At 41.5% G+C, this 12,545-nt stretch overlaps 1 protein-coding gene across 1 annotated transcript in view; it reads left to right on the top strand.

Annotated features, from left to right (window-relative positions):
• Nucleotides 1-10,626, top strand: part of LOC104277876 (transcription elongation factor B polypeptide 3-like) — a gene marked incomplete at its 5' end in the record, with an annotated part of 12,750 nt that extends 2,124 nt beyond the window's left edge. The window contains 8 exons of the mRNA XM_009874662.1: nt 938-1,643; nt 4,176-4,275; nt 5,111-5,275; nt 5,834-5,931; nt 6,738-6,918; nt 7,428-7,551; nt 10,312-10,427; nt 10,565-10,626. Of these exons, the coding sequence (XP_009872964.1) occupies nt 938-1,643; nt 4,176-4,275; nt 5,111-5,275; nt 5,834-5,931; nt 6,738-6,918; nt 7,428-7,551; nt 10,312-10,427; nt 10,565-10,626 (1,552 nt within the window). The remainder of the gene's footprint in view (nt 1-937; nt 1,644-4,175; nt 4,276-5,110; nt 5,276-5,833; nt 5,932-6,737; nt 6,919-7,427; nt 7,552-10,311; nt 10,428-10,564) is intronic.
• Between the last annotated feature and the right edge of the window lie 1,919 nt (nt 10,627-12,545).

The raw sequence follows: 12,545 nt of genomic DNA on the forward strand, positions 1-12,545 counted from the left end.
ATGTTTGGAATGACATTGGGACAAATGCATTAATTGAATGGAAGAAATTAGTCTTTCTTTTATAAAAAGTACAAAACCAAATCAGAGCAACCGGTACCGATCGATTAACCAGACAGCACTCAGACAGCTGCTTTTTCTGAGCAGCACAAGTTCTTAGGTCCAAGCAGATGCAAGCAGGACTAAGCCAGTGATGGGCACTGCTCTGCACTTCTTCAGAAAGCTTCCTCTTTCTGCCCAGAGGTGGTGGTTTAGATTGGCAGCCCTCCAGTGGTTTGATTGTGTAGGGGGCTTTCCTATAATGTTCTTGTAGACTGAGAGGGGCTTCTAATATTGGAGGAGTCACGCTTAAGAGACATAAGTTCTTCTGAAAATGAGGCAGCCACCACTGCTGTGGCCAGGCTGACTGTGCTTCACATGTGTTGCAGGCCTCCAGCAACTTGAAACAGTTGAGCTGAGAAAGCCAAAGGTTTAGATTGACTAAATAGTGCATTTTATATCTGAAGTTATTCAAACAAAAGGAAGGTGAAATACCAGAACCTGTGATAAGTAAAGCCTAAAGGCTGACCTGTTGTAATTCCCCTATGGAGCATGTGATAAATTCTGTCTCCTAGATATTTCATGTACCGTGTCTGTGTTAAAAAGCATGCAGGAAAACTTGTCTAAAAAGTGATATCCAACATAAGCAGGTAGTACTGGCAGGCATGTGTTCATACTGATATCTATGTCCCTGCTCCCTAATTCTCTTGGCACTGCTTCTCTGGGATTCTGTACTGAAGAATAAGGCATGGCAGAGCACTGTTTTGGGTCTTGTAAAATTATGACACATAGTGTGCTTTAATTCTTTTAGTTCTACAAATATTGGTAAAAAGATGGATTGTTCAAGTATTTAGCATCAGATGTAGCATGGGACGTGACTGTTTCTTTTTTAATGTTGCAGTGGTAACAGAGGAAGAAAACAAAATACTGAAAAAGAAAAAGATATGGCAAAATCTTCTGTTTGCAAGGAGATGAAGCCTTCAGAGAAGCCCAGAGCATCTGTACTGGCCTCCAGAAGTTCTAATAGTGCTGCTGTTTCTAAAAAGTTGAATAAAGAGTGTGCTTGTAGTGAAAAGACCCACCGAAGTAGAGATTCTGAGTCTCAAAAAGAACGTGATAATAAAGGATGTAGCAGCAGTGGTTCTAAGCATGCTTCTCAGGATACCAATCCTCAAGCTAAGGAAAGTGACTTCAAAAAGAGAACCCCCACAGACAGCAAGAAAGTTTCAGAAAAGCAGCATTCCTCTGTAGCCAATAAAGACTTACCACCCCAGAAGGAAAAGCCTAGTAAGGATGCTTCCAAACGGAGAAATCCTAAGCATGTGAAGAAACCAAACCAAAAACTTGTTATAGAAAGCAAAACTGAATTATCTAGTGATGAGGAATTTGAGCCCCCTACTATGTCTTTTGAATCTTATCTTACTTATGATCAAGTTACCAAAAAAAGGAAGAGAAAGGCTTGTTCTACAGGTGAACAGCGAAAGAAGTGCAGTGAACAGAAGAACAGCTCGTTACCACAAAAGACTTCAACATGTTCTCATGCAAAAGAGAGAGAGGAAGATGTAAAAAAATGTGAGGATGATCAATCAGAAACTCCCAGTAAAAAGGTAAGCCACCACATAGTTGAGATAATAGCAAATAAATTGCAGATCAAGTACTCTATTTTGGTGAAGTTCAACTGTATTTGTTTTAAGCAGCAGATTGCAACACAGCTGCTATGTCAGTAATTGCAATAATTGGGGGGAAAAAAGTGAGTGTTTATTGCGTGGTGGCATTTCAGTCTCATTTTGTCTCTTACAATCTTACAAACTTGTCTAGAGTTTTTTATTTTTGGTGCTATCTGGTAAGACAGTAGTCTTTGTTCTGTATCAGTTAATAGGCTTTTTCTCCACTGTGAAGTAAAGGTACTTACCTTTGGAAACATGTCCTCTGCTTCCATTCTTGACCAGCCTTGCTTGTGACTGTAACAGCTGTTGGTGCATAGCATAGTCACTTTGTCAGATGCTGTGGTTCTTTGGTAGTGAATGTTAAGGTCTGCAGCAGAACTGAACTTTCTTCTCTTCATGCATTTAAGTAAACCGCAGTATTGCATATAAAAATAGTTTATACATGTTCATAACTTGAACTAGCCTAGGCCCCTGAAGGGGAAGAAGTTTAAGTAGCTGCTGTGAACCAAGGTAACTCTAAGCGTGTGTATTAATTAGACCTTCTCAGTGGAGATCTTCTGTGCACTTACGTCTCTTCAGTCTTTTATCTTTACTGTCGTGTGAAAGCTCCAGGCTTTATTTATTGTGGAAGATCATAGAATCATAGAATGATTTGGGTTGGAAGGGACCTTAAAGATCATCTAGTTCTAACCCCCCTGCTGTGGGCAGGGACACCTCTCACTGGACCAGATCTAAAATGTGAATATGGTATCTTCTGTCCCAAAAGGAGAAATACCAATGTAGAGACTTGTATATGATACTCTAGCATAAATTGTTAGACCAAAATCTTGGGATGTTCAACAGTTGTGAAAAGTTATTAAAGATAACTGGCTTAAGGACAGGGCTTAGAGTTGTGGTCAGTGAGGCAGAGTCTAGTTGGCCTGTGACTAGTGGTGTCACCCAGGGGTCGGTACTGGGTCCATCCCTGTTTGATATATTCATCAATGACCTGGGCAAAGGGACAGTGTGTATCCTCAGCAGGTTTGCTGATGATAGGAAACTGGGAAGAGTGGCTGACCCACCAAACGGCTGTGCAGCCATCCTGCATGACCTGGACAGGCTAGAGAGCTAGACAGGGAGAAACTTAATGAAATACAACAAGGGCAAGTGCAGAGTACTGCATCCGGGGAAGAACAGCACCATGCATCACTACAGGTTGGGGGCTGACCTGCTGGAGAGCAGCTCTGGGGAGAAGGACCTGGAAGTCCTGGTGGACAACAGGCTAACCGTGAGCCAGCAATGTATCCTCATGGCCAAGAAGGCCAATGACATCCTCTGGGGTGCATTAAGAAGAGTGTGACCAGCAGGTTGAGGGAGATTATCCTCCCACTCTGATCTGTGCTGGTGAGGCCTCACCTGGGGTACTGTGTCCAGTTCTGGGCTCCCCAGTTCAAGGACAAGGAACTACTGGGGAGAGATATGATTAGGGGACTGGAGCACCTGCCATATGAAGAAAGGTTGAGAGAGCTGGGTCTGTTTAGCCTGGAGGAGGCTGAGGCAGGGATCTCATCAGTGGTTATGAATACCTAAAGGATGGCTGCCAGGAAGATGGGGCCAGACTCTTCTCAGTGGTGTCCAGTGACAGGACAAGGACAATTGTCACAAACTGGAAAACAGGAGGTTCAGCTGAAACCTAAGGAAATACTTCTTCACTGTGAGGGTAACGGAGCTCTGGAACAGGCTGCCCAGAGAGGTTGTGGAGTGTCTGTCCCTGGAGACTTTAAAAAACCTTCCTGGAATCTAGGAGGGAAGGTTGGACTAGATGATCTTGTGTGATTCTGTGATATTGAAATGAAATTCAGGGAGGTGGAAATTTTGACCTATAAGTGGCTGGCTTACGTAAGTTGAAGGACACCTAAGACTCAACTTAAATGTTGCACATAATACTGAGCACGTGTAGGGCCTGCACTAGACTGCTGCATCTTTAAATCCCTTTTAAGAGGTTATCTGTGGAAAATTTTAGGCTAAATGGCTTGTGCAGCACAATATAGGAGACTTGAAAGCTTTATAAAGCTACTGCTTGTCTTTCAGGATGGTGTTTAGTTTGTGTTTAAACATTTAACTGGGATTTTGTTATCTTTCACTGCATGCCTCTAACCTCAGTGGCGATTTGTCTGAAAGCCTGTTAACTGGACACATCTCTGTTCTTTAATGTCTTTTAATGTGCTGATTGCAGATACACCACTAAGTTCCTTTTGTGATGTAGTCTTGGTAAGCAGAGTATGAAAGAATACACTGAAAAGTAATCAAGGGAGTAAATTTTAGTGCAGAAAAGCAATAATTCTAGTTCTCTGGGTTAACTTTGGGGCTTGCTTAAGGTTTGTGGGTTGTTCGGGTTTGTTTTTTTTTGTTTGGTTGAGTTTTGTTAGTAGCTTATTTTAAGCCTTGGTAAATCCAACTTTGTTGAAGCAATATTTCCTTGACTGTGCACAGGCCAAGGTGACATCCCTTCAAGATCTTCTTAATACTCCACTGCCTAAATTTCTGACAGGCCTCTCGATTTCATCTCCCCCGTATGCTGCAGATTTTAAAGGTAAGTAGTATGTGAGACTGTTAAATGTGAAATAGTGTAGGTTTTTACAGCTCTGTGTAGAGACATCTTTATCCTCTCTCCTAAGAAACTGTATTAGCTCATCTGTCCATGACAAAGAAATACTTCACCTTCACTTTCTTATCTATAGAGATCATACTGGAGCTGAAGAGAGTTACAAAGGCTTCCCTCTTACGGCTTGCTGAATAAAGAAATACTGTGGAAGGTTACTGCGGATGTAGAGAGGGCATAGATCAGGTGGTAGCTCTACACACTCCATTCGTCTTTACTCCTGTTTATAGGAGGCAAAGGAATTATCTTGGGTAAAATATAGGAAACACTAGGTCTAGCTTCAGCACAGGAACTTGCTAGCATCTTTACAGGTACGTGACACAAAGTGCCAGTAGTTCCCATAACAGCTCTTGTGAAGTTTCAGTGATTCTGTGTCACTCTGGTCTTGAAGCATCACTGCTGTTGCAGCTTCTGGCTGCTCTGGGATAACTTGGGAGGGTCAATAATGTGCTGTAGGCTGGTAACAGAGTAATCTACATGTGAATACAGCTTATATAGACCTGTGCTAAATAATGAAAGACTGATGTGATTTGGAGCAGCACCTGCAACGTACATGTTGTCTCACTGTTAGATGATGGCAAATGGACTTCTGTAACGTATAGTGTGTGTACGGGCTCCAAACTGTGATGCAATAACTTTGTAGTTCAAGAAAAATGAATATACTGATGTCCTACCAGCTGTGTTTTAAAGCCGAATGTTTAAAGCATTGTCAAATGTCAGGAGGTAAAGGAAATCCTGCCTGATGTTTTGTTTGCAGCTTCACCAGCACCAACAGTAGAAGCGCCCCAGCAAGTCAGTGAGACAGTTCAATTCACAGGGCGGAGACTGAACTCTAAAATGCAAGTTTACTCTGGCTCTAAAACAGTCTGTCTTTCCAAGATGCTCACGCTGTATGAACAGTGCATCCGTGTGCTTCAAAATAATATTGATTGTGAGTACTTTTAAGGATTTGTAGCATGCTGTGCCTGGTGTCAGAATTCTTTTTCTTTCCATGCCAACAACTGGCCTACCTAAAGATACTGCCCCTCCCTACAAATGATGCCTCAGAGCAGGTTGAAAGGCACTTAAAAAATGGATTTATGGCCATACCAACATGTAGTTTTCTTTTGAAAGCTTACCTTTTCTAAAGGTTTAATTTTAGTTAAAATGTAATGCCCTATAAATTATTAGCCACAAAGCTTGCTGATGTGGTTTTTTTTTTCCCCCCTCCAAGATGTTTTCTGACGTACATTAGAATGTGTAGTCAAGAAGTTGTTGATTCCTTTGCATAGGCAAAGAGGGGAGTGATGCCCATCAGTAAAGATGGGGCAGTAGCTATTCAAAGAGGCTTTCTCCATTCTCGAATGTAACTGCCAGTCAATATCGAACTGCTGATGTATAAACATTTTCATAGCTTGACTTCAAAATGTGTGTTCTGTTAGTGCTTGCTAAAATTAACTTGTACTGAGTAAAACAAATGAGGTATTAAGAGTCCTGTCCTCTTTTGTAGCGCTACATGAAGTAGGAGGTGTGCCTTTTGAAATTCTTGAGCCTGTGCTAACACGTTGCACACCAGAGCAATTGTTTCGAATAGAGGAATGTAATCCGGTAAATTCTGCTTTGTTACGTTCAGGGAACCACGGAGGACACGAGGCATCTGTTTTCGCCTTCCTTGCACCCTTTTTGACAAAGATTCTCCACGGGTTGAACTGCTTTTCTGTCTTGCATACTTATTTCTTTGAATTGAGCTGTCACTACCAAGCCTCCCTTTCTCAAGTGTCAGGATTTAAAGCATTTGGGAGAATTATTACTGATGACTAAGTGAAAGCCAGTGTTGGCAAAAAAATTACATCCGTTCCTAAAAATATGGAGTGAAAAAACCCAAATACCCACAGTAATTAACGCTGAAATATTTGGGAAAGTCAGAACAGAACCAACTGTTTTCATGTTGCAAACTGTTCAGGCTGTGAAGCATACCAGTCAGGAAGTATCTGGGGTGAGATTTCAAGCGTGTGACAGATTTCTTATCTACACTGTTAGGATTTCAGCTCCATCGTGCATTTGGCCATCGAGGTTCTGAGTGTGTAACAAGTTGGCCATTTCTCTTTGTGCCTGAAGGTGAGAGCTGCTGTGGCCTGAGCCTGTTCTGAAACACGTCTGGCCTGTAAGCTTGGCTCACTAACTCAGATATAGAGCTCTGCTATTTGAAGCTGTGTGATTCCTAGACCGAAGTTAGTATCTCTCATGGTATTGCCACGGTCCACACTGGGGGTACCTGTGACAGCATGTGTGGTGGGATTTGTTCTGCACCTTTCTCTAACAGGGGATTGGGCTTTGTCTACAGGCTCAGCTAACAGGTGCTCTTGAAAATATTCTTAAAATCTTTGCTTTAAGATATCTTGTGTTCAAATTAGATGTTTGCAGAAGCATCTGACCACTTGTGGAAGAAACACTGCCAGAGAGACTTTAAAAATGAGAGCCTCCTGGAATGTGAGTCTTGGCGGGAAATGTACTTGAGACAGTCTAACCAGAGAGAAGAAAAACTGAAGGCGCTTACAAAAAATATTCTTTCAGCTCAGTCTGAGAAACCAAAAGGTAAAATCTGTCATTAGCTTTTCCACTTACTCAGTCTCTTATGGTATTCTTGACACTTAATATATACAGGTTTTAGTGACTTGTGACATTAGCGCTCTAGTGCAAACACCTCTAGGAGAAGATATCAACAAAGAATGCTTTTCTTCTTAATTTACAAGTGGCACAAAAATAAATACATACATTATATGTTGATATATTGTATTAATACTTACACCGTGCAGTAGATGAATCTTACCTTGCTGGTTAGACTGAGGATTCTAAGCAACAACGCAAAGAGTACAAATGTAATTACAAACACCAAAGTTAACATGAAGAAGTACTGCATGCAGTCTGTATATGATTTTCCATGGTTCAGTTACCACTTCAGTACCAGATTCCACTTTTCTGAATTATGTTTTTGCCAATTTAAACGTAGAAATTGTCACACAACTCTGTTATCAACTGACCTTTGAGCATAAAGAGCCAAAAAAGAAAAGTTATGTGTCCTCTGCTCCTTGTTTCTGTATTAGGCAGGCAAGTAAAAATGGCGTACATGAGCAGTGCAGCAAAACCACCCAGGAACATTCGCCGACAGCAACAAATCCATGGGACAGCAGGACCCAGCACCCAGCTTCATCCCATAGAGAAGTGCAAGTAAGTGTTTTGTACTGTGCTTCTAATTTGAGTTGAGATGTCTTTGTCGGTACAAAATCTTGCTGGCAAGATATTTTCAAAGTTACAAATAGCTCTCTATTTACTTTTTAAAGCAGCTGGTGCCTAGAAACTAACTTACCTTCTAAGTCTTGTGTGTTCCTCTTCTATGTATGCGTTGTCATCGCACGTTTTCCCAACGTGCCAGCAGTGAATTCACTATCCCAATGGGAGAGAGAGTGGATGCTGTTTTGTTTTCCCTCCAGATTACACTAATGCCACTCGACATCCTGGGGAGATTCTAGTGTTGATATTTTGTGTTTATAAACCTACTTTGAAACCTGATGTGTTTGCCTGATTTCCTAAAATCCTGGGGAGCTGTCTGGAGTGATAGAGCTGACCAGATATTTATCTGCAACTTTCAATACTCTTGATGGTGGGTTTCTGCTTTGGCAGCTTAATGGAGCATCTGGAACAGTCAATCTGTAGCAGTAGCCAACGCTAATAACAAGAGGAACAGAAAACTGGAGTTGCACAAATATTTCCTTTGTACAGCACAAAGTTAAATTTTCTTTGTGACAGCTTAGTTCAGAGTAGTTCAAGAGCTATGAGAACCAAAGCTAAGATGTGATGTTTGTCCCACTGTTTCCATGAGCCTCAAGAACTCTTGTATCCAAGTGAGTGGCTACAACAAGGAGATAAACCACCTGTACCACCAGCTCTACCTCTCCTTCCTTTCTCAATGATGTGGAAGCAGTCTGCTATTTGAATATCTGTTCTTGCCTGAAAAAAACAACACCACAGCAGTTGTGATGCAGAAGCACCCCATGGGTTGATGAGTCCATAGCTTTTATGGTCCAACTGCTGACACAGGGAGAGTATTCATACAGCCTGAATGTGGGTATCTTAAGATGTGGTCACTTACTCTGCTGTGGCTGCTGGTGAGCATGGAGCCTCCCTCATCCCCACTGCCTGTGGTTGTTCCTGTTTTGGCAGAACTTGTCTTCAACTACAGTTCTCAAAATTATACCTCTGCAGGAGTGGCAGGTGGAACATCTTTCCTTAATGTGAGTTAGGGACCAGTTGTGCAGGTTGACAAATACGTGAGTGGATACTGACAGATAGCTGGGAATAGGGAGGATAAAGCTTAAGCGGTTGTCAGTGTGATGCAGTGCGATGGTTTAGTATTGCTGAACATGTCAAGAGAGTCATTTCAAGCCGTTTCTGTTACGATGCTGCAATGCCTGCAGTTATGCTGAGCAATTCTTTGGTCTTAGGCACATATACTAGATAATTGAACTGACCTGGGTTTATCTGGGAGGTAAGGAAAAACCCTACAAAACCATGGCAGAGTGTTTTCTGTGAATTTCAAGAACTTAACTTGATCGAGGAGCCTTGGCTTACTGTTCAGGATGCTGGTAGGATGGGGCAGGAACGACACCCTGGATGCAGGAAAGTAAAATCAGCCTTTACATTAGATACATTGTTTTTAAAGCTGCACCTTTAGCTGATAAAAGTAGGAAGCTTCTTTCTATACTGTTGCAGTTTTCAAAGAAAAGATAGCCCCCCACCAAGGCAGTAGCTTAAGGCACTTCGAGTTAGGCTTTTGCTTTCGGTTGCCCCGTGGGAGGTTGTATCTGTGTTGTCACAGACCAGCCTTCCAGTTTAGGTCCTTCAGGTACAGTAGTGTAAACGTCCTTTCTTCTCCAGTAATCTCTGGACCAGTAGCTGAATTATATACTTGAAGCCCTGCATGTTTTTCTTTCTCAGGCATGATAAATTAGGAAGAAATGCTGTTGTGTGGAAGCAGCTGTGAGAGTCATTGCTTTGCCTTCTGAAGAAACAAGTTTGTTCAGGCACGATGAGTTTAATTTCATTGCTTTGACCATATCCTCTGAAAACATCTTGGTTTTGCAAGCTGTAGAATTGGTGCAGCTGAAATCTTCACTTAAAAAGCTGGTCTTGCAGGAGCTAAAAGGGTCCTGTGGCAGACATGGGGATCCCTAGCAAGCTCCTGTTTGCAGTTCAGCGTGCCGCAGCATACAGGTAACTGGCAGCAGATAGTACAGGTGTGCAAGGCTGCCCAAATTGGTGACATCACTCTGACACTTTAATGCGTGAAGGTTGGTTTAACTGTCCTTAGCAGTAGGCATCAGCTCTGTATCTGCATCTGCCTCAATCCTCGTCCTGTTGAGAAAGGATTCCAACCTAATATTTGGGGTTATTTATTGTGCCTTTTGCTAGACATTATTTAAAGAGAGGAAAAAAACTAGATCATATGGCATTATGAATCACAGTGATATTGCTAAACATTTTGATTTGTCACATTCTGATCATTTAATTTTAAAGAAAATTAAGATGCATCAAACTTAACGAAAAATTTGTGCAAGAATGGAAATGGACTAAATGACCACATAAGTTAGGGGGCTGGTTAGCTCAGTCAGTTGAGTGTGACGCTAACAATGCCAAGGTTGCAGGTTCGATTCCTGTTCGGTCCCGAAGTGTTGCCTGTTCTAGTCGAGAGGTGGCGTCCCTGGCGACAGGGAGGCTGGATTAAAATGATCTCTGAGGTCCCTTCCAGCCTGGGCCATTCTATGATTCTATGATAAGTTCCCTTCTAACCTGAATTATCCTATGATTTTTAAATGTATGAAGTCTTACATGTTTGTGATGCATTTCTTTTTTTTTTTTACCAAATAAGCCAGAGCAAATAGTAGTTTGATACCAAATGCTAACTTTTTCCTTATTTCCTTATTTGAAAAGAGTAAAGGTTTCAGAAAGCAGAGACAGAAATAACATGCCATCAAATTCGATCCCTGCTAGCAACAATGGAAGTTCTAGCTCAAGCATGACTCAGGATGGAAAGAAGCCTATCAAAAGTAAATGAAATTTCCTGAGATTATCGAGATAATTGTTTTAACTTGCTGTCTCTTCATATATGCTTAATATTTTGCTCATACTGTGTTAAATTACTCACAGCTGTAATACTAACTGGCCTCTCTTTCTGTTATTGAAGAAGTTGCACCAATCATGAGGAAAACTTTGAAAGCATTGAAGAGTAGAGCTGGGCGACGGTAAAATGAGGCGGCATATTTGAAGCTTATATGACTGTATGTCATGCCAGAGTTAATGAAAGTAACGTTAATGTAAACATTCTTCAGTTTGGCTTAGTTAAAACAGATGTGGAACAATTGCAATAAAACAATTTGCAATAAAAATTGAAACACCCAAGTCCTTTCATACTGCTGCTTTCTTATTCATGAATGAGGAAAACTGAACTGAAATAAACTGACAAATCAGTTAATATAGAGTTTTATAGATCCTATCTTTATCACTTTATGTGCACATTCGAATAAGCTTTTCATGGAAGCACTTAATTTTAACCTTGGCAAAATATACCCATAGCTTATCTCATAGAAATGGTCACGAGGTGTACTTAGAATTGCAAAGGGTTCTTGGCATTTCTTGCACAAAAGTGTTTTGGAAACTGTGTATCTGTTTCATTAAAGGTTTTTCCTAGGGAGGCTTTTATATTTTTCTTTTTATGAAAACAAGATTTGGTTGGATTTTGGTTTTTCCTCTTCTGGAAACAGAAGACTATGTAAGGCTGTTGGAGCTCAACTTCTAACCTGCTGGAAGTGGGATGTGAAACATCCTTACTTAGGACACCATGTGCTTTTCAGCGCTTTTACCTGACTTAGTCAATGAGCCTTTAAAGGAGAGGGAGGAGAAGACAGTGTCTTAAATTTAAATTTTAAAGCAGGATTTCTATACTGCTAGCATAGATAGGGCAGGCCATGACAGTGAGTTAAGGAGAAGTCATGTGTTATTCAGGAGGTTCATCTAGTTGATACAATAACTAAATACATTTTTTGTACAATAATTAAAACCTGACTTGTCATCTTATGATACCATCTCAAGGCATTGAGTCCTTGTATAGGAGATAGTATTTTGGGAACAAACGGAAGGGAGGGAAACCAAAAATGTCATCATTCTGATGCTCTGGTCATGTTGTAGAATTCATGCAGAATGATCCACTTAAGTCTGGAGATGAGGGAAACTTTGTACTATACTCTGATCTGCTCCTCTCAGCCTGTGCACACAACCTTGAATATGAGCTTTGTTTGTTTGTTTGTTTTTCTCCCAAAGTGCAAAAGCTATTTGGTCTTGAATAGCTGTCCTTTCGAGAATTGGGGACTGTTGCCATTTAGGATTTGTCTGTGAATGGTTTTGTTTTGAAAGTGAGATGCTTTGTAGTTGTTTCATTTAAACCAGTTCACTTGCTAAGTTTTGACTTAGCCTTGAAGGCATGGCTTACAGATCACAGAATGTCTTGGGTTGCCAGGGACCTTTTGAGGTTTTCTAGTCCAGCTTACCTGCAATGAGCAGGGACATCTTCAACTGGAACAAGTTGCTCAGAGCCCCATCAACCTTGAATGTTTCCAGGAGTGGGGTCTCCACCAGCTCTGAGCAACCTGTTCCAGTGTTTCACCACCCTCACTGTAAAAAAAATTCTTCCTGATATCCAGTCTAAATGTGCACTCTTCTAGTTTAAAATCATTACCCCTTGTCCTGTCACAACAGGTCTTGCTAAAAAGATTACTTCTGTCTTTCTTCTAGATTTCCTTTAAATATTGAAAGGCGACAACAAGGTCTCCCTGGGGCCTTTTCTTCTTCAGGCTGAACAACCCCAACTTCCTCAGTCTTTCTTCATAGGCGAGGTGCTCCAGCCTTATGATAATTTTTGTGGCCCTCTTCTGGACCTGCTCCAACAGGTCCCTGTCCCTCTCGTGATGGGGGCTCCAGAGCTGGAATGCAGTATTCCAGCTGGAGTCTCGCTAGGGCAGAGAAAGGGGTAGAATCATCTCTCCTGACCTGCTGGCCACACTTCTTTTGATGCAGTCTAGGATGTGATTGGTCTTCTGGGCTGTGAGCACACACTGCTGGCTCATGTCCAGCTTTTTGTCCAGCAGTACCCTCAAGCCCCTTTCCACAGG

The sequence above is a fragment of the Apaloderma vittatum genome, unplaced genomic scaffold (assembly GCF_000703405.1).
Source record: "Apaloderma vittatum isolate BGI_N311 unplaced genomic scaffold, ASM70340v1 scaffold6158, whole genome shotgun sequence".
NCBI lineage: Eukaryota > Metazoa > Chordata > Aves > Trogoniformes > Trogonidae > Apaloderma > Apaloderma vittatum.